The sequence below is a fragment of the Salmo salar genome, chromosome 11, assembly GCF_965601325.2.
Source record: "Salmo salar chromosome 11, fSalSal1, whole genome shotgun sequence".
Taxonomy (NCBI): Eukaryota; Metazoa; Chordata; class Actinopteri; order Salmoniformes; family Salmonidae; genus Salmo; species Salmo salar.
The window spans coordinates 111477945-111500841 of NC_138301.1; the positions used below are offsets into that span (position 1 = coordinate 111477945).

At 43.9% G+C, this 22897-nt stretch overlaps 1 protein-coding gene across 3 annotated transcripts; it reads left to right on the forward strand.

Annotated features, from left to right (window-relative positions):
- Positions 1–173: 173 nt before the first annotated feature.
- LOC106563746 (arf-GAP with Rho-GAP domain, ANK repeat and PH domain-containing protein 1) lies at positions 174–22896 on the forward strand. Of its 3 annotated transcripts, XM_014129579.3 has the most exons (25): positions 179–335; positions 3795–3890; positions 4704–4807; positions 4904–4947; positions 5414–6128; positions 6311–6412; positions 7142–7273; positions 7426–7486; positions 7634–7754; positions 7853–8013; positions 8131–8237; positions 8470–8669; positions 8747–8832; positions 10317–10499; positions 11218–11392; positions 11647–11715; positions 11814–11937; positions 12060–12159; positions 12345–12540; positions 12669–12714; positions 12853–13028; positions 13159–13368; positions 19019–19124; positions 19216–19363; positions 19458–22896. In XM_014129579.3, the coding sequence occupies exons 3-25, from the start codon at positions 4704–4706 to the stop codon at positions 19509–19511; spliced, it is 3420 nt and encodes a 1139-aa protein (XP_013985054.2). In that variant the 5' UTR covers positions 179–335; positions 3795–3890; the 3' UTR covers positions 19512–22896. The 3 variants fall into 3 exon arrangements, with proteins under 3 accessions (XP_013985055.2, XP_013985054.2, XP_013985057.2); XM_014129580.3 differs by lacking the exon at positions 3795–3890 and having other exon boundaries at positions 174–335; XM_014129582.3 differs by lacking the exon at positions 3795–3890 and having other exon boundaries at positions 190–335; positions 4681–4807.
- The last annotated feature ends 1 nt before the right edge of the window (position 22897 follows it).

The following is a 22897-nucleotide window of genomic DNA, read 5'->3' on the forward strand; positions in this document are numbered from 1 at the left end:
ATTAATGTGTCCGTGTTTGTCTGTGCGTTTGTTTGCACTGAACATGCCCAAGTACATGCTAAATAAGTATGGTTAATTTAGCTATTTATTGACTCATGAATAAGTTACAATGATTGAACTTTGATGTTATCTATGTGCTAATACTCGTTTAGTAGCCCTGCCCAGCTGCTGACCGAGCTCAGCTTCGGAACAGGTAATACAGGTGAGACCGCGCTGTACAGATTTTACCCGCATAGGCTACACACTGTCGTCGTTGGCAGAACGCAAAACAGCCACAAACCTTTCCAGTGTCTTTTGAACGGAATATCGCATTTGAACATAAGAGTAACGATAAGGTAAGATTTTAATTAGGCCTACCAAATCATTTATGTAACATTTCATTTAGGATTTTCTCAACACCGTTGAGTTACCCAGAAATCTAGCCTTCACGTTCAGTCCTAGTTATGTGACGTGCTCGGGAACAAGTGCAGTAGCCTACGGTGGTTGTCACCTTTGAACAGAACAGCATGAATGTACCCGTAACTGTGATTCAGAGCTTATAAGCTTTATACGACTGTAGTTGAGATCAACATTTCCAACACGAACTATTAACCCATATTCACACACAGTTTTTTCCCCCATCAAATAATCATAACAATATTTTAACGTATTTACAAAACTGGAACGCAAAGTTTTTGTAGGCCATCTGAAATGTTAAAATAAACAGCAACCATAGCCTACCTATAAACTTTGAGTAGAAAAAGGCAATGAAATGACCTCCAGAATCTGTCTCAGTAGGCCTAAACGTCAATCCAAGACAGTATTAAAGGTAATAACAACGTGATAATAGTTGCTGTAACATTTAGGACGCATGCACCTTAAATTAGTGGATTCGGCTATTTCAGCCACACCCGTTGCTGACAGGTGTATACAATCGAGCACACAGCCATGCAATCGCCATAGACAAACATTGGCAGTAGAATGGCCTTACTGAAGAGCTCAGTGACTTTCAATGTGGCACAATCACAGGATGCCACCTTTCCAACAAGTCAGTTCATCAAATTTCTGCCATGCTAGAGCTGCCCTGGTCAACTGTAAGTGCTGTTACTGAGCAGTGGAAACATCTAGGAGCAACAACTCAGCCGATAAGTGATAGGCCACACAAGCTCACAGAGCGGGACCGCCGAGTGCTGAAGTGCATAAAATCATCTGTCCTCAACACTCACTACCGAGTTCCAAACTTCCTCAGGAAGCAATGTCAGCACAATAACTGTTCCTCAGGAGCTTCATGAAATGGGTTTCCATGGCCGAGCAGCCGCACACAAGCCTAGGATCACCATGCGCAATGCCAAGTGTCTGCTGGAGTGGTGTAAAGCTCACCGCTATTGGACTCTGGAGCAGTGGAAACACGTCTGGAGTGATGAATCAGGCTTCACCATCTGGCAGTCTGACGGACGTATCTGGGTTTGGCGGATGCCAGGAGAGTGCTACCTGCCACAATGCATAGTGCCAACTGTAAAGTTTGGTGGAGAAGGAATAATGGTCTGGGGCTGTTTTTCATGGATCTGGCTTGGCCCCTTTGTTCCAGTGAAAGGAAATCTTAACGCTACAGCATACAATGACATTCTAGACGATTCTGTGCTTCCAACTTTGTGGCAACAGTTTGAGGAAGGCCCTTCCCTGTTTCAGCATGACAATATCCCTGTGCACAAAGCGAGGTCAATACAGAAATGGTTTGTCGAGATCGGTGTGGAAGAACTTGACTCGCCTGCACAGAGCCCTTACTTCAAATCCATCGAACACCTTTGGGATGAATTGGAACGCCGACTGCGAGCCAGGCCTAATCGCCCAACATCACTGCCCAACCTCACTAATGGTCTTGTGACTGAATGGAAGCAAGTCCACGCAGCAATGTTCCAACATCTAGTGGAAAGCCTTCCCAGAAGAGGGGAGGCTGTTATAGCAGCAAAGAGGGGGGACCAACTTCATATTAATGTCCATGATTTTGGAATGAGATGTTCGACGAGTAGGTGCCCATATACTTTTGGTCATGTAGTGTACAGTGAGGGAAAAAAGTATTTGATCCCCTGCTGATTTTGTACGTTTGCCCACTGACAAAGAAATGATCAGTCTATAATTTTAATGGTAGGTTTATTTGAACAGTGAGAGACAGAATAACAAAAAAATCCAGAAAAACACATGTCAAAAATATTATAAATTGATTTGCATTTTAATGAGGGAAATAAGTATTTGACCCCCTCTCAATCAGAAAGATTTCTGGCTCCCAGGTGTCTTTTATACAGGTAACGAGCTGAGATTAGGAGCACACTCTTAAAGGGAGTGAATCTGAATGACTCAGAGGACAACTGGGTGAAAGTGTTGTGGTCAGATGAGACCAAAATGGAGCTATTTGGCATCAACTCAACTCGCCGTATTTGGAGGAGGAGGAATGCTGCCTATGACCCCAAGAACACCATCTCCACCGTCAAACATGGAGGTGGAAACATTATGCTTTGGGGGTGTTTTTCTGCTAAGGGGACAGAACAACTTCACCGCATCAAAGGGACGATGGACGGGGCCATGTACCGTCAAATCTTGGGTGAGAACCTCCTTCCCTCAGCCAGGGCATTGAAAATGGGTCGTGGATGGGTATTCCACCATGACAATGACCCAAAACACATGGCCAAGGCAACAAAGGAGTGGCTCAAGAAGAAGCACATTAAGGTCCTGGAGTGGCCTAGCCAGTCTCCAGACCTTAATCCCCTAGAAAATCTGTGGAGGGAGCTGAAGGTTCGAGTTGCCAAACGTCAGCCTCGAAACCTTAATGACTTGGAGAAGATCTGCAAAGAAGAGTGGGACAAAATCCCTCCTGAGATGTGTGCAAACCTGGTGGCCAACTACAAGAAACGTCTGACCTCTGTGATTGCCAACAAAGGTTTTGCCACCAAGTACTAAGTCATGTTTTCGATTCCCACGTGGTCCAGTACGGATTTTTTTTTAATGAAATGTATGCATTCACTACTGTAAGTCGCTCTGGATAAGAGCATCTGCTAAATGACTAAAATTTAAAAATTTAAAAATATACTTTTAGATCTCTCTGTACTTTGCCCTGTTCATCTTTCCCTCGATCCTGACTAGTCTCACAGTCCCTTCCACTGAAAAACATCCCCACAGCATGATGCTGCTTCACTGTAGGGTAGGTGCCAGGTTTCCTCCAGATGTCACGTTTGGCATTCAGGCTAAAGATTTCAATCTTAGTTTCATCAGACCAGAGAATCTTGTTTCTGATGGTATGAGAGTCTTTAGGTGTCTTTTGGCAAACTCTAAGCGGGCTGTCATGTGCCTTTTACTGAGGAGTGGCTTCTGTCTGGCCACTGTACCATAAAGGCCTGATTGGTGGAGTGCTGCATACATGGTTTTCCTTCTGGAAGGTTCTCCCATCCCCACAGACAAACTCTGGAGCTCTGTCAGAGTGACCATTGGGTTCTTGGTCGCCTCCCTGACCAAGGCCCTTCTCCCCCGATTGCTCAGTTTGGCCGGGCGGCCAGCTCTAGGAAGAGTGCTGGTGGTTCCAAACTTCTTCCATTTAAGAATGATGAAGGCCACTGTGTTCTTGGTGACCTTCAATGCTGCAGAACATTTTTAGTACCCTTCCCCAAGTCTGTGCCTTGACACACTCCTGTCTCGGAGCACTACGGACAATTCCTTCGACCTCATAGCTTGGTTTTTGCTCTGACATGCACTGTCAACTGTGGGACCTTATAGACAGGTGTGTGCCTTTCCAAATAATTTCCAATCAATTGAATTTACCACAGGTGGACACAAGGACATCTCAAGGATTATCAATGGAAACACGATGTTCCTGAGCTTCATTTTGAGTCCCATAGCAAAAGAGTCTGAATACTAATAAGGTATTTCAGTTTTTTATTTTAATACATTTGCAAAATTTTCTAAACCTGTTTTCGCTTTGTCATGGGGTATCAGTGGTGTAAAGTACTTAAGTAAAAATAAGTTCTACTTAAGTAGTTTTTTGGAGTATCTGTACTTCACTATTTATATGTTTGACAACTTTTACTTTTAATTCACTACGTTTCTAAATAAAATATTGCACTTTTTACTCCATACATTTTCCCTTACACCCAAAGTACTCATTATATTTTGAATGCTTAGCAGGACAGGACAATTGTCAAATTCACGCACTTATCAAGAGAACAGGTGGTCATTCATACTGCCTCTGATCTGGCGGACTCACTAAACACAATGCATCTTTTATAAATAATGTCTGAGTGTTGGAGTGTGCCCCTGGCTATCCGGACATCGGACATTTTTATAACAAGACAAATGGTGCCGTCTTCTTTGCTTAATATAAGTCATTTTAAATGATTCATACTTTTACTTTTGATACTTAAGTATATTTAAAACCATATATACCATTGGTCCCGTGTGGCTCAGTTGGTAGAGCATGGTGTTTGCAACGCCAGGGTTGTGGGTTTGATTCCCACGGGGGACCAGTACGGGGAAAAAATGTATGAAATGTATGCGTTCACTACTGTAAGTCGCTCTGGATAAGAGCGTCTACTAAAATGTAAAAATAGACTTTTACTCTAGTATTTTACGGGCTGACTTTTACTTGAGTAACTTTCAAATCTACATGTCTAGGGGAAAAAAAAGTTATTTCAGACATGTGTTTGTGACCTACAGTAATATCTCCTACTGTGAAATAGATGTCTGCCCCCCTCGGTCCAGACATGCCTGTGCCAGTACCTAAACCACGGACTCGCTACAAGCGGGCTGGAGGGAGCCCACAGATCCACCTCTCTTCTGATCGGTGAGTGATCCTCGTGATGTCCACTTGTTTTAGCAAACACCTGTTACGCTCTTGGGGATTGTTTTCTAATTCTTTGTTTTTACACTTGTCTTCAAGGGATTTGATACATGATACACCTGATACAGGAATTCATAGCAAAGGTAGGCCCTGGTGCTCATCATGATAACAGTTCCATATTTTGTAATGATAGGGACCAGAGGAGTTTTGTTAGAACTATGACTGTACTTGTGTAATGACAGGACATATTTGATTGGCTCAGACACAGTGTGCCAGCTAAACAGCTTACCTTTCAACAACTCACCAATTAACAATATTTTATCATGCTAAACAAGATTTGTTCCGTGCCATTCATTAAAGAGTTACTCAAGGTCAAGGAAGTGCATACTATGTGATACTGAGCTTGAGTCCTAACTTCCAGTAAAGCATTCCTACAGCTAACATAGCTGCAGTGTACTGTCACAATAGCAACACAAGAAAAACTGGTTTTTACTCCTAAACACAAACAGCTGTGATTCAGTGACAGACTTCTGAAATACTTCCTGCTTTCATTTGTCACCAAACAACAAGGCATCTTTTACTGTACACCATTTTATCTTGGGTTCACAGGTATTCCACCTGCAAATGATTTGCTGGCAGAAAAGGAAGACAACCCTGCCGTTATCCTAAATAAGCCTGCCATTACCAGCCCAGCAGAGCAGAATCCAAGCCAGTGTAACTTCCTTCTCTTCAGATCTGATTCTGGAGTGACTCCATCTTGCCCAGTACTGGACAGTAATGAGCCAGATGGACTCCTTGACAGATCTGCCTGGTTGTCCTTCTCTCCACACAGTCCGGCTGCGATTACTGACCCCTACGTCAGTCTGGCTGCGGATACTGACCCCTATGTCAGTCTGGCTGCGGATACTGACCCCTACGTCAGTCCGGCTGTGGATACTGACCCCTACGTCAGTCTGGCTGCGGATACTGACCCCTATGTCAGTCCGGCTGTGGATACTGACCCCTACGTCAGTCCGGCTGTGGATACTGACCCATACGTCAGTCCGGCTGTGGATACTGACCCCTACGTCAGTCCGGCTGTGGATACTGACCCATACATCAGTCCGGCTGTGGATACTGACCCCTACGTCAGTCCGGCTGCGGATACTGACCCCTACGTCAGTCCGGCTGTGGATACTGACCCCTACGTCAGTCCGGCTGTGGAAACTGACCCCTACATCACTGATGTAGCTGACTGGGAAAAATGCCCTGGATCTGGATCTGAATCGTCCAATGATGACGATGCCGTTACTGAAGAAATAAAGAACCCATCCCACATGAACAAGTGAGTATCAAATAAGAGGTGCAAAAGCATAGACCACAAAACAGTATAGGCCATGGATAAAGGCAGGGAAGAAAATGTATATCAATGTATGTAACTACATGTAACAAGCTACAGGTCACAGCAAACAAATTGGTGGTAGAAATGTTGAATGGCTTTGTGTCATTCTTCTATGCCTCTTCCAGTGTTGCGTCAGGGCATGTTTGTATTGGTGTTGTCCCCAGCGGGAAACCTCCTGTGGAAAAGGAGTCTATGCAGACCAGACCTCTCAAACAGAAGATCCCACGGTACGTCACAGCACCCCGTCACAGTAGACAGACAGACAGACAGACAGGAAGTTAACAGATGGCCTTCATGGGGAGTTCAATTAGAGTAAAATGATACCTAATCAACTGAGATTTTAACATAGTCACTTACCAATATTGATACAATTTGAATGGGTTTTCAATATTATTGTATGGTTTTAAGGGTATGATAGAATTTAAAACCAATTGAAGTGGTCTTTTTGGGTGTGGCTCACTTGGCAGAGCGTGGCACTTGCAACGCCAGGGTTGTGGGTTTGATTCCCACAGTGGGACCAGTATGTAATTGTATGCTCTCACTTACTGTAAGTCGCTCTGGATAAGAGCGTCTGCTAAATGACTGTAATGTAAATGTACAAATGTGTTGCCGGGTCAAACATGAAACAGTAGCTATTTTATTTTGAGAGTGATATACTTGTTTGTCTAATCACCTGTGAACTCTACAAGCCCCTTTGTTTACCTATTCAGATCACTGTATTACACATGCCTATACTTCCTGCTTCCTTCCCACTAAGAATGTTTTCACCTGCATAGCAGTGCTCTGTGCAAGACATGAAGTGTGTTATGCAATAGGTGTCTTGTAATTTACCCATGAGGTACTGTACAAGCAGTGGGTCTGTATTAAATGTGAGGCATATTTGTTCAAGATAGCTCCCAGTTAATTAAATATTTGTCATGTTTCTATGAGATAACTTCTTCTCTCTTTGTCCCCAGTGCGGCCACCATCCGTGTCAGCAGGAGAAAACAGGCAGCAGCGAGCGGTGGTGCTACCCAGGCAGCAGAGTCCTCTCGTAGGGAGAATGTGGTGTCCCGATCCAGCTGGCTGGATGTATGGAAGGGCCGCAGGTAATGTGGGACACTGTGGGATATATGTACTGTTGCTGTACAACAACAGCTTACTGAAATCACATTCTCTGATATGACATTTCAGATTATTTTCCAAATGTCATTGCCTAATTTCTATGTATTTGAAAATTGAGATACTTTGATTCCTGAAGGCACAATGTTCTGTGGGCCACCCTGGATGGACCGTTGGTATCACTTTGGAAGAAACGCACAGTGAGTGAATCACTAGCACCACCATGGTCCAATGGACCCTTTCTTTTGACTAGAACTAAGACATAACGTTGTTATATCATTATTGTCTCTCCCAGGCTATGCCAGTGATCTGTTTCTCACACTATTCCCTCTTTTTCTGGGCCGCAGGACAAGTTCACAGACCTAGTGTTCCATGTGTCAAGCATCACCAACGTCTGCAAGCAGGACAAAGGACGCTTCTCCCTTTACTTCTGCAAGAAGCACTTTGAGTTCATGGCGCACAACAAAGGTGAGCTACTGATGGATATTAACTCTCTTTCTGGTTCCTACTGTTTTTGTGCTTTGCCTTGTGCCTGAGCATCTCTCCACCTCTCTCCCCGGTCCCAGCGGTGCAGGAGGGCTGGGTGACGTCCCTTCTGGCCTCTCGTGGATGGGACCCCCCAGCCCCTCCGGAGCAGCATGGAGCCCTGACCATGAAGGACCCTCGCAGCAGCAGAGTGTACGCTGCCATCTGTGGACACAACCTATGGATCTACAACAATAAAGAGGTGAGGAAGGGAACAGGGCTCTGCTGAGCTCCATCACTATATGATTGTTATGACAGTTCGGGAGGACATCTTGAGTGTATTTTGTGTCATTCAGTTCATGTTATTTGTGCCATGCAGGACTTCCAGTTGGGGGTTGGGCTGACCTATGTGTCCATGAACGTGGCTTCAGTGAAGCAGACTGGCCGTCATAACTTCAGCCTCATCACACCTTACAAAACCTTCAAGTGAGTGTCCGTCTCTTTCTCTCTCACTGTCTCTGTCTGATCAGCCCCAACCCCAATCTACAGTGCTGCTTTCAACCAGCAGAGGACAGTGTAGTTCATCTGGTTTTTGTTAGGATCCCTTCCTAACTTGTGTTATTACACAATTGCTCTTCTATCAGATTATCCCAGTATCTGGCCAATGTATGTGAGCGCCTTGCTTTACTACTGAGAAACACAGTCTTTGTATCTGTAGTTTCTCCACAGACTCGTCGAGGGAGCTGGCTGTGTGGCTGGGGAGTCTGAACCAGGTGATCCTCAGTGCCCTGTCATGCAGCGAGGTGGCTCACCGACTCTGGGCCAGCCCATGGAACAAAGTGTGTGCCGACTGTGGCAGTGCCAACCCCGAGTGGGCCTCAGTTAACCTGCTGGTGGTCGTCTGTGAGGCCTGTGCAGGTGAGCTGGGACTGTGGTGATACTCAGGATGTGTACGGACTGCTCTATATGACCTATGTCCCTACGGTTTCTCTAAGGTCAGCATCGCTCTTTGGGCATCCATGTCTCCAAAGTGAGAAGCCTGAAGTTGGACAGTAAAGTGTGGACCGAACCTCTGATTTTGGTGAGATGACCTTCCCTGTAACAGTGCTGCAGAAAGTATTCAGACCCCTTGATTTTTCTACATTTTGTTACGTTACAGCCTTATTCTTCATAAATCTACACACAATACCCCATGACAAAGCAAAAACGTTTAAATTTTTTTTTTTTTTTGCAAATATCACATTTACATACTTTGTTGAAGCACCTTTGACAGCGATTACAGCCTCGTCTTCCAGAGATGTTCGATTGGGTTCAAGTCCGGGCTCTGGCTGGGCCACTCAAGGGCATTCAGAGTCTTGTCCCAAAGCCACTCCTGTGTTGTTTTGGCTGTGAGCTTAGGGTCGTTGTCCTGTTGGAAGGTGAACCTTCGCCCCAGTTTGACGTCCTGAGCACTCTGGAGCAGGTATTCATCAAGGATCTCTCTGTACTTTGCTCCGTTCATCTTTCCCTCAATCCTGACTAGTCTCCCAGTTCCTGCCGCTGAAAAACATCCCCACAACATGATGCTGCCACCACCATGCTTCACCGTAGGGAGGGTGCCAGGTTTCCTCCAGACGTCACGCATTCAGGGCAAATATTTCAATCTTGGTTTCATCAGACCAGAGAATCTTGTTTTTCATGGTCTGAGTCAATTAGGTGCCTTTTGGCAAACTCCAAGCGGGCTGTCATGTGCCTTTTACTGAGGAGTGGCTTTCGTCTGGCCACTCTACCATAAAGGCCTGATTGGTGGAGTGCCGCAGACATGGTTGTCCTTCTGGAAGGTTCTCCTATCTCCACAGATTAACTCTGGAGCTCTGTCAGAGTGACCATCGGGTTCTTGGTCACTTCCCTGACCAAGGCCCTTCTCCCCCAATTGCTCAGTTTGGCCAGGCAGCCAGCTCTAGGAAGAGGGTTCCAAACTTCTTCCATTTAATAATGATGGAGGCCACTGTGTTCTTGGGGACCTTCAATGCTGCAGACATTTTTTGGTACCCTTCCCCAGATCTGTGCCTCGACACAATTCTGTCTCGAAGCTCTACGGACACTTTCTTCGACTTCATGCCTTGGTTTTTGCTCTGACATGCACTGTCAACTGTAGGACCTTAATATAGACGGGTGTGTGCCTTTCCAAATCATGTCCAATCAGTTGAATTTACCACAGGTGGACTTCAATCAAGTTGTAGAAACATCTCAAGGATGATCCATGGAAACAGGATGCACCTGACCTCAATTTCAAGTCTCATAGCAAAGGGTCTAAATACTTATGTAAATAAGATAAATCTGTTTTTAATTTTTAGTAACTTTTCAACAATTTATTATAACCATTTTTTGCTTTGTCATTATGGGGTATTGTGTATAGATTGATGGGGGAAAACATATTTTATCAATTTTCGAATAAGGCTGTAACATTACAAAATGTGGTAAAAGTGAAGGTGTCTGAATACTTGTATGTATAACCAAATACAGAAGTAAAGTAATGTGAAAATAGGCACTGCTAATAACTGATGTGTTCTCTTTCCTCCATAGCTATTTGTCCATTATGGGAACAAAGCAGCCAATGATGTATGGGGTCACAACGTGCCGGGTGCAGAGCAGATCCTGCCAGACTCCTCTGTGGATCAGAGGGGGGACTTCATCAGGGCCAAGTACACCAAGGGCCGATACAGATTCACCCATCCTCTAGCCTCCAGCCAGAGACTGCTCAACCAGGTCAGCCAACACCCCAGCCCTAACCACAGCCCCAACCCCAGGTCTCAGCCCCAGCCCCAGCCCTAACCACAGCCCCAACCCCAGGTCTCAGCCCCAACCCCAGGTCTCAGCCCTAGCCCTAACCACAGCCCCAACCCCAGGTCACAGCCCCAACCCCAGGTCTCAGCCCCAGCCCTAACCACAGCCCCAACCCCAGGTCACAGCCCCAACCCCAGGTCACAGCCCCAACCCCAGGTCTCAGCCCCAACCCCAGGTCTCAGCCCCAACCCCAGGTCTCAGCCCCAGCCCTAACCACAGCCCCAACCCCAGGTCTCAGCCCCAACCCCAGGTCTCAGCCCCAACCCCAGGTCTCAGCCTCAGCCTCAACCCCAGTCTCAGCACCAGCCCCAGTCTCAGCACCAGCCCCAGTCTCAGCACCAACCCCAGCCTCAACCCCAGTCCCAGCCTCAACCCCAGCCTCAGCCCCAACCCCAGCTTCAGCCCCTTTCTCAGACTACACTGCTGCTCTCAACCAGCAGAGGACAGTGTAGTTAATCTGGTTTTTGTTCAGATCCCTTCCAAAATAGTGTTATTATATGTATGCATCCTATTCTGATTCCTATCAATCCTTAAAGATAGGAAAATACACCAAAACATCCCAGGGTCTGTACAGGACAGACTGTGCTGAATGATATGTGTTATTGGTTGTTATATCATCCCCTCACCCTGTGTCCTCCAGAGGCTGTGTGAGGTGGTGTGTGGCCCTAATGTCCCAGAGACCATGTCATTGCTGTGCTCGGGGGCCCGGGTCCTGTGCTACTCAGGGGACTCTCAGTGCCCCACGCCCATCTCCCTGGCAGAGCGGGCTGGACAGGCCATGCAGACGGAGCTGCTCAGACACAACGAGTACACAGGTACTAACATCAGGGGTCCTCTAAGATCCACAGATACTGGCATCAGGGGTCCAGGCTCTAAGATCCAAAATATCTGATCTGATTGGTCGAAATTTGTGAAAAAATGTGTAATTGCAGCCTAAGATCCACAGCACTGCTGTTGTTTTGTCTTTGCGTAGTCTCAACTTGTCACTTTCATGATATCAGTCAGTACATCAAAATGTCTGTCTTGTTCATCATGCTTTCAAATATCTGTTTATTTTTCTCTTTTACAGATGCCCCTGCCTATGTTCATCAGGTGCCCAGCAGAGACCCTGCGACCTTTGACCCTCCTTCTGCTGCAGGTACCCTTATACTATGGGCATATCACAATAGCCTAAAAGCCTATCGTTTGATATAAAAGACGACTTCTTAATGGGAGTAAAACTGTGTGTGTGTGCAGGAGAGGAGGAGCTCCATGGGAAGTTGGAGGAGGACCGCTTCTTGTTCTCCCAGGAGAATGACTCTGCAGCCTGTGATGTTCTGGACCTGAGGGAGGTCATCTCCATCTTCCACAGCTCCAACGGGTACTGCAACCTTATGACGTTAACATTGTGGGAGACATTTCATATCCGTTTTTAAGATATTATATGTTTTAATACGGTTTATAAGATATAAGGGTGATTGTTGATTTCCTCCTCTCCCACAGATCGACTCATGAGTTTGAAATGGTGACTCTGACAGACCAGTTGGTGTGCAATGCTGACACCGAAGAGGATCTACTGAATCACCTGCTTCATATTCTCAGGGTAATACAATAACAGCTGTGTGTTTATCAATCTGGAAGTAATAAGGACTGTAGGTTGTGTTCCATATGCTGGATGATAATAGAGGCCTTTGTGTCAACTTTCCTGAGCAGAGAGTAGGCCTACAGATAACACAGACAGATATAGTAATGTGGGTTAAAACTAATCATATGTTCTCCCCCTACCAGGTGGTGTTGCCCGAGCCCATAGATGAGGAGGAGCTGGACGGGGTGTTTGCTGTGTCCCGGGTGTCTCTGAGGGAGGGAGGAGGCCTGCAGCACACTGAGGTCTGGGCAGTGCTCCGTGGAGGTCAGGTCCTCGTCTATCCTACTGACCAGCAGCGCCACAGAGAGAGGCTAACACTCAATCCTGAGACTCAATACAGTGAGTCACACCTTCCCTCACCTCATTGTCTGCATGTTTACACAACATGATTTTTCTCTACATGCCTTGTGTAGAGGAGCAGAAGTATCATGATAAGGTAATACGACGGTGTTCTTTTCTGCCCACAGAGATAGATTCCTCTGAGAACACCATAGAGCTGGTCACTGGAGAGAGGTCAGCACTACAGGAACACTTTGTTATAACAAGTTGCATTCCATCGTACTTGATGTCATAGCAATGGTTCCCAAACGTATTTCAGCATCTGTCATTCAATGGATGGTGTCCAATCCATCTATCTCTTCTTTCTGCTAGAACCATGTCCATGCAGTTTGAACGAGACCACAGCTGTCAGTCCTGGCACAGCCTACTGAAACGGGCAGTGACCACAAAGAGGAAGCAGCGCCCATCACTGTACCAGCTGCCACCCAACGCCATTGGCAATGTGCCCCCTGCCATTGAGAGGTGTATCTCACACATCACACAATATGGTGAGTGTCAGCTACAAGCCATTTGAGACTGGAACAAGTATTGTAGTGATCTGGATAACCAGTGTCCGGCAGGAACATGAATTCTCACAACTGGTTAATCTGCTCTGCTCCTCTTCCGTCTCCCTCCCAGGCCTGAAGGTGGATGGGCTGTACCGGCGCTGTGGCTTGGCCACTAAGGTCAGCAGTCTGGTGGAAGCCCTCAGCAGATCACCTAAAACTGCCCCTCTGGAGAAAGATGAACAGGGTCTCCTGGACGCTGCAGGGGCCCTGAAGCAGTATGTCCGCCAGCAGGTGGTGCTCATCCCTCAGACACAAAGGGAACTGTGGGTCAAGGCTGCAGGTACTGTCCTTTGCATCTTAAACAACCCCGGGAAGAATGTATTTCCTTGATTCCTCGCGTCCTCTCTTCTCGCCCTGTTCTCAAAACCCATTGGATCAGGTCGGGGTTCCCTCCCCTCTGACCTTCTCATTCATATTTTATATGTTGTATAATATTTATTTTCTTCATTTTTACCAGTTACAAACATACATACAGTTGAAGTCAGAAGTTTACATACACCTTAGCCAAATACATTTAAACTCAGTTTTTCACAGTTCCTGACATTTAAACCTAGTAAAAATGCCCTGTCTTAGGTCAGTTAGGATCACCACTTTATTTTAAGAATGTGAAATGTCAGAATAATAGTAGAGATAATGATTTATTTCAGCTTTTATTTCTTTCATCACATTCCCAGTGGGTCAGAAGTTTACATACTCAATTAGTATTTGGTAGCATTGCCTTTAAATTGTTTAGCTTGGGTCAAACATTTTGGGTAGCCTTCCACAAGCTTCCCACAATAAGTTGGGTGAATTTTGGCCCATTCCTCCTGACAGAGCTGGTGTAACTGAGTCGGGTTTGTATGTCTCCTTGCTCGCACACGCTTTTTTAGTTCTGCCCACAAATGTTCTATAGGATTGAGGTTAGGGCTTTGTGATGGCCACTCCATTACCTTGACTTTGTTGTCCTTAAGCCATTTTGCCTCAACTTTGGAAGTATACTTGGGGTCATTGTCCATTTGGAAGACCCATTTGCGACCAAGCTTTAATTTCCTGACTGATGTCTTGAGATGTTGCTTCAATTTATCCACCTAATTTTCCTGCCTCATGATGCCATCTATTTTGTGAAGTGCACCAGTCCCTCCTGCAGCAAAGCACCCCCACAACATGATGCTGCCACCCCCGTGCTTAACGGTTGGGATGGTGTTCTTCGGCTTGCAAGCCTCCCGCTTTTTCCTCCAAACATAACGATGGTCATTATGGCCAAACAGCTCTATCTTTGTTCAATCAGACCAGAGGACATTTCTCCAAAAAGTACAATCTTTGTCCCCATGTGCAGTTGCAAACCGTAGTCTGGCTTTTTTATGGCGGTTTTGGAGCAGTGGCTTCATTCTTGCTGAGCGGCCTTTCAGGATATATCGATATAGGACTCGTTTTACTGTGGATATAGATACTTTTGTACCTGTTTCCTCCAGCGTTTTCACAAGGTCCTTTGCTGTTGTTCTGGGATTAATTTGCACTTTTCGCACCAAAGTACGTTCATCTCTAGGAGACAGAACGCGTCTTCTTACTGAGCGTTACTTGCGTACTATTGTTTGTACAGATGAACGTGGAAATTGCTCCCAAGGATGAACCAGACTTGTGGAGGTATTCAATTTGTTTTCTGAGGTCTTGGCTGATTTCATTTGATTTTCCCATGATGTTAAGCAAAGAGGGACTGAGTTTGAAGGTAGGCCTTGAAATATATCCACAGGTACACCTCCAATTGACTCAAATGAGGTCAATTAGCCTATCAGAAGCTTCTAAAGCCATGACATCATTTTCTGTTTAAAGGCAGTCAACTTAGTGTAAACTTCTGACCCACTGGAATTGTGATTAAGTGAAATAATCTGTCTGTAAACAATTGTTGGAAAAGTTACTTGTGTCATGCACAAAGTAGATTTCCTAAACGACTTGCCAAAACTATAGTTTGTTAACAAGAAATTTGTGGAGTGGTTGAAAAACTAGTTTTAATGACTCCAACCTAAGTGTATGTAAACTTCCAACTTCATCTGTACATCTGAACAAGAACTTACACAAACAATGACACTGGAACTCTGGAACTCTTCCAAGTCAAGGTAAGCTTTTAGTTTGACTAATTTAATGCCAGCGGGGCCCGCCGATGTAACTGCTAACTTACTGACTGTACACTGTACTGCATGACTGTTTACTAACTTGTTAGTTCTAGTAGATATGCTGACTATGAAATTACTTTAGCTAATTTGGTGACAATGATGTAGGGGTTAGTGGTTATGATATGAAGGTTTGGCTTGAATTATTTTTTTTTTTGCCTGGTCACAGACAGCTGATGTGTTGTGCATTGAAGTCCACAAATGAATGGAAAAGGTGAGAGGAGAGCACGTAGATCCAAGGAGAATAGAACAAGCTATGAGAGTAAACTGTGGTCAAGGCATGTATTCATTCCACCGATTCTGTTGAAAAACGTTTTTCATAAATGGAAGCAAACAGAACGAAGCGGGGATAAACATACCTAAATTTGTCCAATAGAAACACTCGTTTGCAACTGTTGGACTAATGATTACACCCTAGATCAGCTAGATGCAGGCAAGAGTGTGCAAGGCGCTATTGAATGTGTCACTTTCTCCACGTGTCATTGTCTGTCAACTCAAATTTTCTCTCGACCTGTGTGCACTTACAGTGAGGGAAAAAAGTATTTGATCCCCTGCTGATTTTGTACGTTTGCCCACTGACAAAGAAATGATCAGTCTATAATTTTAATGGTAGGTTTATTTGAACAGTGAGAGACAGAATAACAACAAAAAAATCCTGAAAAACGCATGTCAAAAATGTTACAAATTGATTTGCATTTTAACGAGGGAAATAAGTATTTGACCCCTCTGCAAAACATTACTTAGTACTTGGTGGCAAAACCCTTGTTGGCAATCACAGAGGTCAGCCTTTTCTTGTAGTTGGCCACCAGGTTTGCACACATCTCAGGAGGGATTTTGTCCCACTCCTCTTTGCAGATCTTCTCCAAGTCATTAAGGTTTCGAGGCTGACGTTTGGCAACTCGAACCTTCAGCTCCCTCCACAGATTTCCTATGGGATTAAGGTCTGGAGGCTGGCTAGGCCACTCCAGGACCTTAATGTGCTTCTTCTTGAGCCACTCCTTTGTTACCTTGGCCGTGTGTTTTGGGTCATTGTCATGCTGGAATTCCCATCCACGACCCATTTTCAATGTCCTGGCTGAGGGAAGGAGGTTCTCACCCAAGATTTGACGGTACATGGCCCCGTCCATCGTCTCTTTGATGCGGTGAAGTTGTCCTGTCCCCCTGTCCCTCTAAAAACACCCCCAAAGCATAATGTTTCCACCTCCATGTTTGATTGTGGGGATGGTGTTCTTGGGGTCATAGGCAGCATTCCTCCTCCTCCAAACACAGCGAGTTGAGTTGATGCCAAAGAGCTCCATTTTGGTCTCATCTGACCACAACACTTTCACCCAGTTGTCCTCTGAATCATTCAGATGTTCATTGGCAAACTTCAGACGGGCATGTATATGTGCTTTCTTGAGCAGGGGGACCTTGCGGGCGCTGCAGGATTTCAGTCCTTCACGGCGTAGTGTGTTACCAATTGTTTTCTTGGTGACTATGGTCCCAGCTGCCTTGAGATCATTGACAAGATCCTCCCGTGTAGTTCTGGGCTGATTCCTCACCGTTCTCATGATCATTGCAACTCTACGAGGTGAGATCTTGCATGGAGCCCCAGGCCGAGGGAGATTGACAGTTCTTTTGTGTTTCTTCCATTTGTGAATAATCGCACCAACTGTTGTCACCTTCTCACCAAGCTGCTTGGCGATGGTCTTATAGCCCATTCCAGCCTTGTGTAGGTCTACAATCTTGTCCCTGACATCCTTGGAGAGCTCTTTGGTCTTGGCCATGGTGGAGAGTTTGGAATCTGATTGATTGATTGTTTCTGTGGACAGGTGTCTTTTTTACAGGTAACAAGCTGCGGTTAGGAGCACTCCCTTTAAGAGTGTGCTCCTAATCTCAGCTCGTTACCTGTATAAACGACACCTGGGAGCCAGAAATCTTTGACTGAGAGGGGGTCAAATACTTATTTCCCTCATTAAAATGCAAATCAATTTATAACATTTTTGACATGCGTCTTTCTGGATTTTTTTGTTGTTATTCTGTCTCTCACTGTTCAAATAAACCTACCATTAAAATTATAGACTGATCATTTCTTTGTCAGTGGGCAAACGTACAAAATCAGCAGGGGATCAAATACTTTTTTCCTCTCACTGTACGTTGTAAACTTTAGGCTAGGTTGTAGCAACATCATGTGTAAAAGGAAAAATAGAGAATCATGTAGTAGCCTAAACCTATTGACGTTACATTGACCAGGGTGAATGGAATATGAATGACAGTCATCCAATATACTGTAATAGAAATAAGACCAAACATCTTAAACGGCACCGAACACCACTGTTTGCCACATGGCCTTAAATTGTACCAATTTGATTTTCTCGGTCACCCATACTATTTCAATAATAAATCATTAGATTTTTCCATTGTGTTAATGATGGTGGATTGATGGTTTTCCAATGTTTTTAGTATACATTTTTTTTTCAAGATGAGTGATGAGAAGAGAATCGTCCAGTCCTTTGGGTATCTCACTACACCCCCATATGACATGTCTTGAAATATGCAGACAGACGGATTAAATGTACGTTTACATTGTAATACTTCTGACCGACAACTTTTTAGCTCCACCCATAATTTTTTGATTTTATATGATTCCCAGAAGGCATGGATTATTGAGTCATTGTTAATTATACAATTAAGACATGACTCTGCCGTTGTGCTGTAGAATTTTTTCATTTAGTCTCTTCTAAAAATAGAGACCTTCTCATTAAATGGGTTTTGAAAAAACGGCGAGGAGAGAGGGATGCAAGAATGGAAGTTTAATGTGAGATTCTTCCCCGGTCTCTCCAGTCAGACAAGTAACATTGGATTGTCAACATTGCAGCCGACTTTAAAGGCGAGTCGAAAATGACTGTTTTACAAATCAACTTGCGTCATAAATAATTACTCAATATTATTTGTAGATCAGTCAGTTGTTCACAATTTACCCATGATACATCTCGGCTTTGATGCTCACGAACACGACCAATGGCACAGTTTAGGGTCACTATGGACCGGTGGAGGCTGCTGAGGGGAGGACGGCTCATAATAGTGGGTGGAACGGCGCAAATTTAATGACATCAAACGCATTGAAACCGTGTGTTTGATATATTTGTTACCATTCCACTAATTCCGCTCCAGCCATTACCACAAGCCCGTTCTCCCAATTAAGGTGCCACCAACCTCCTGTGGTATGGACATATTTCATATATGAAACTCAGTCAGGCTTTCAACTTACTGTTGAGATATTTAAAACTGTTGTACTGCATTGGAAGTTTCTCTTCTTATGTCAGTCACTGACAGCTATTCATAACCTGTCAGAAATGTCCAGTTGATCAACTATCCCATGTCAGCTAACATTTTTTAGGTAGGTAAATTAACTAGCTTTCTAAACCTTGTAGTTATCATGTCCAGATTACATGCCAAGGTTTTTTTATTTATTTTGATGTAATGTTTGAGTCACTCAGACATATGAACACGTAACATAAGACATGGTAAAATGTGTCGAATTTCAGGAAATTAGCTTCTAACCTGCACTATTTTCTCTCCGCTAACAAGAGGGGTGTGAACAGTTTGTGGTCACAAGGTAGGGGTTTGTTACTATGTCGATTTTAAATCACAATATCCATCCAGATCTTTGCACCTAAGAAATTTGTGTGACCGGATCTTCTCCAATAGTATTGGAGTAGCCCTGATCTAGATTAACGAGTGGTTCAATACAAGCTGTACTTTGAGTAATGGGGTTCTCATTCATTGCCTTTGTCACCATAGCCCACACTGAAGAGACCCTTAGACTGGCTACCTACCGCAGACTCCTGAAAAAACTGCCCCCTGACAACAGAATCACACTCAATGCCCTGTGTGGACACTTCTACATGTAAGAACACATGATCAATGATTTAAGATTTTAACAGGGCAACAAAATGATCCTGCATGACTAATACTCATTGTTGCCATCCCCTTTCTAGAGTTCAGCTGTACAGTGTAGAGAACAGAATGACAGCTCAGAACCTGGCGCTGGTGTTTGTCCCAACACTGTTCCAGGAGCTGGCCATGAACACAAACATGGTGCGCCTCACCAGAGAACTCATCATCCACCACACACTCATCTTCCTGGTAAGACACTAAAGTTAATCTGTTCTGTTGGGACATGGAACAGATGAAGCAGTGGACAGTGTATGAGACTAACACCATGTATTGTATTCTACAGGGTAAAGAACAAGAGTCCGACATGGAGAGTGAAGAACTCATAACAAAATTATAGAAAAAAACATATGTATATATTTGGCTTTGGCTGTCAAAGAAAGCTTATATTGGAAATATATATTTGGTTACATAGTGTAGTCGTTTTCACAACTTCTTTGAACTACACATTTAGGCCATGGACTGGATTAAACTTCTTTATTCTGCTATATTCAACTTGGGTTTATTGTAATTTAGGTGATGGTAAAATAATAACAAACCAAGCTCAAATTGTATGTTGTTACAGTGCCTTCAGAAAGTATTCACAGCCCTTGACTTTTTCCACATTTTGTTGCGTTACAGCCGGAATTTAAAATAGATTGAATTGAGATTTGTTGTCCACTTTGACATTTTTTTTTTTAAATGTGTAAAACATTTCAAGCTGAAATGTCTTGAGTCAATAAGTATTCAACCCCTCTGTTATGGCAAGCCTAAATATACTGAACAAAAATATAAACGCAACATGCAACAATTCAAAGAAATCAGTCAATTGAAATGAATTCATTAGGCCATAATCTATGGATTTCACATGACTGGGAATACAGATACCTTAATAAAAAAGGTAGAGGTATGGATCAGAAAACCAGTCAGTATCTGGTGTGACCACCATTTACCTCATGCAGCACAACGCATCTCCTTCGCATAGAGTTGATCAGGCTGTTGATTGTGGCCTGTGGAATGTTGTCTCACTCCTCTTCAATAGCTGTGCGAAGTTTCTGGATATTGGCAGGAACTGGAACACGCTGTCGTACCGTTGATCCAGAGCATCCAAAACATTCTCAATGGGTAACATGTCTGGTGAGTATGTAGGCCATGGAAGAACTGGGACATTTTCAGCTTCCATGAATTGTGTACATGTCCTTGCGACATGGGGCCTGCATTATCATGCTGATAACAAGCTGAGTTTTACAGAGAATGCAGACTGTATTTTCTTTTAAAGCAAACCAATGGCTGTTCTTAATCAGGAAATTAAAGGAGAGGGTGTACAGCAGCTTGGTGGAGAGCATCCTCATGTTCAATATGACAGTAATGATGGTAATCTGAGCATGAGGAGCAAAAGCAAACTGACCAGAATAGTAAACAGTCAGCAAAGTAATTGGTCGACCACAGGCACATTTGAGCATTCTATTCCACAAGGCAACCAAAAAGACGGCACTGGTTGTCGTTGGGGACCCCTCCCACCCTCAGTTGGAGAGGCTTCCCTCGGGCCGGCGCTTCAGAATGCCCATGGCCAAGAAGAACATGTTCAAACATTCATTCGTTCCTTGTGCTGTTGGACTACTAAATGCAAAGTAAATTGTATTGGTATATGTACTTATCTAGTGCAGTTGGGACAGTGGTCGTTTGTGAGTGAATGTATTAATGTCCTCAGTCCATCATGTTGCATACACTGACTGGTTTAAATGTGTATGATGTGAGAATGTATGTGATTATTTTAATGGAAGGTGATGCCAAAGAAAAATGTCCATCCTGGATGGACAAAGTTTTATTATATTCTAAACATGAGGTGATGGTGGCGGATGAATGGCACGACAATGGATCTCGTCACGGTATTTCTGCTTTCAAAATGCCATCGATAAAATGCCATTGTGTTGGTTGTCCGTAGCTTATGCCTGCCCATACCCCCACCATGGGGCACTGGGGCTCACTAAGTTGACATCAGCAAACCGCTCGCCCACACGACGCCATACACGTGGTCTGCGGTTGTGAGGCCGGTTGGGCATAATTCTTTAAAACGACGTTGGAGGCAGCTTATGGTAGAGAAATGAACATTAAATTCTCTGGAAACAGCTCTGGTGGACATTCCTGCAGTCTGCATGCCAATTGCAAGCTCCCTCAAAGCTTGAGACATCTGGTATTGTGTTGTGACAAAACTGCACATTTTAGTGGCCTTTTTGTCCCCAGCACCTGTGTAATGATCCTGCTTCTTGATATGCCACACCTGTCAGGTGGATGGATTATCTTGGCAAAGGAGAAATGCTCACTAACAGGGATGTAAACAAATGTGTACAACATTTTTGAGAACAAGTATTCTGTGCGTATGGAACATTTATGGTATATATTATTTCAGCTCATGAAACATGGGACAAACACTTTTTACATGTTGCGTTTATATTTTTGTTCAGCATAAGTTCAGGAGTTCAAATGTAGTTAACAAGTCATAAGTTGCATGGACTCTGTGTGCAATAGTGTTTAACAATGACTACCACGTCTGTACCCCACACACAGATAATTGTAAGGTCCCTCAGTCAAGCAGTGAATTTCATACACAGATTCAACCACAAAGACTAGGGGGATTTTCCAATTCCTTGCAAAGGGCACCTATATGTATAACAATTTAAAAAGCAGACATATCCTTTTGAGCACAGTGAAGTTAATTACACTTTGGATGGTGTATCAATACACCGTCACTACAAAGATACAGGCGTCCTTCATAACTCAGATGAAGGAAACTGCTCAGGGATTTCACCATGAGGCCAAATGGGGACTTTTTTTAAAAACAGTTTGAGTTTAAAGGCTGTGATAAACGGAGGATGGAGCAACAGCATTGTGGTTACTCCACAATACTAACCCAAATGACAAGAGTGAAAAGGAAGCCTGTAGAGAATTTAAATATTCCAAAACATGCATCCTTTTTTGCAACAAGGCACTAAAGAAATACTGCAATAAATGTGGCAATGAACAAGTGAATTTATGTTTGGGGCTAATCCAATACCTTACAGAGCATCTCGCTCAATATTTAAGGGTAGTGGTGGCTGCATCATGGTTATGGGTACGCGTGTAATCGTTAAGGACTGGGGAGTTTCAAGATACAAAAACTAAACGGAATGGACATAAGCACAAGCAAAATCCTAGAAAACCTGGTTCAGTCTGCTTTCCACCAGATACTGGGAGATTAACCTTTCAGCAGGACAATAACCTAAAACACAAAATAACCTAAAGCCAAATCTACACTGGAGTTGCTTACCAAGACAGTGAATGTCCCTGAGTGGCTGAAGTTGACTTAAACCTGCTTGTAAGTTTATGGGAAGACCTGAAAATGGTTGTCTAACAATGATCGTCAACCAATTTGACAGCACTTAAAGAATAATAAAAATAAATAAAAGGCACATTTTGGACAATCCAGGTGTGGAAAGCGCTTTAGAAACTTCCCAGAAAGACTCACACCTGTAATCGCTGCCAAAGCTGATTCAAGCATGTATTGACTCAGGTGGTTGAATATTTATCTAATCAAGATGTTTATTTAATTTTTTACAAATGTTAGAATTTCTTCCACTTTGAGTATTTTGTGTAAATTGTGAACAAACTTTTTTTTTTATTGTAATCCACTTTAACAAAATGTGGAAAAAGTCAAGTGTTTGTCGTATTATGACATTTCTTAAAAATAAAATGTATGACAAAGCAAAC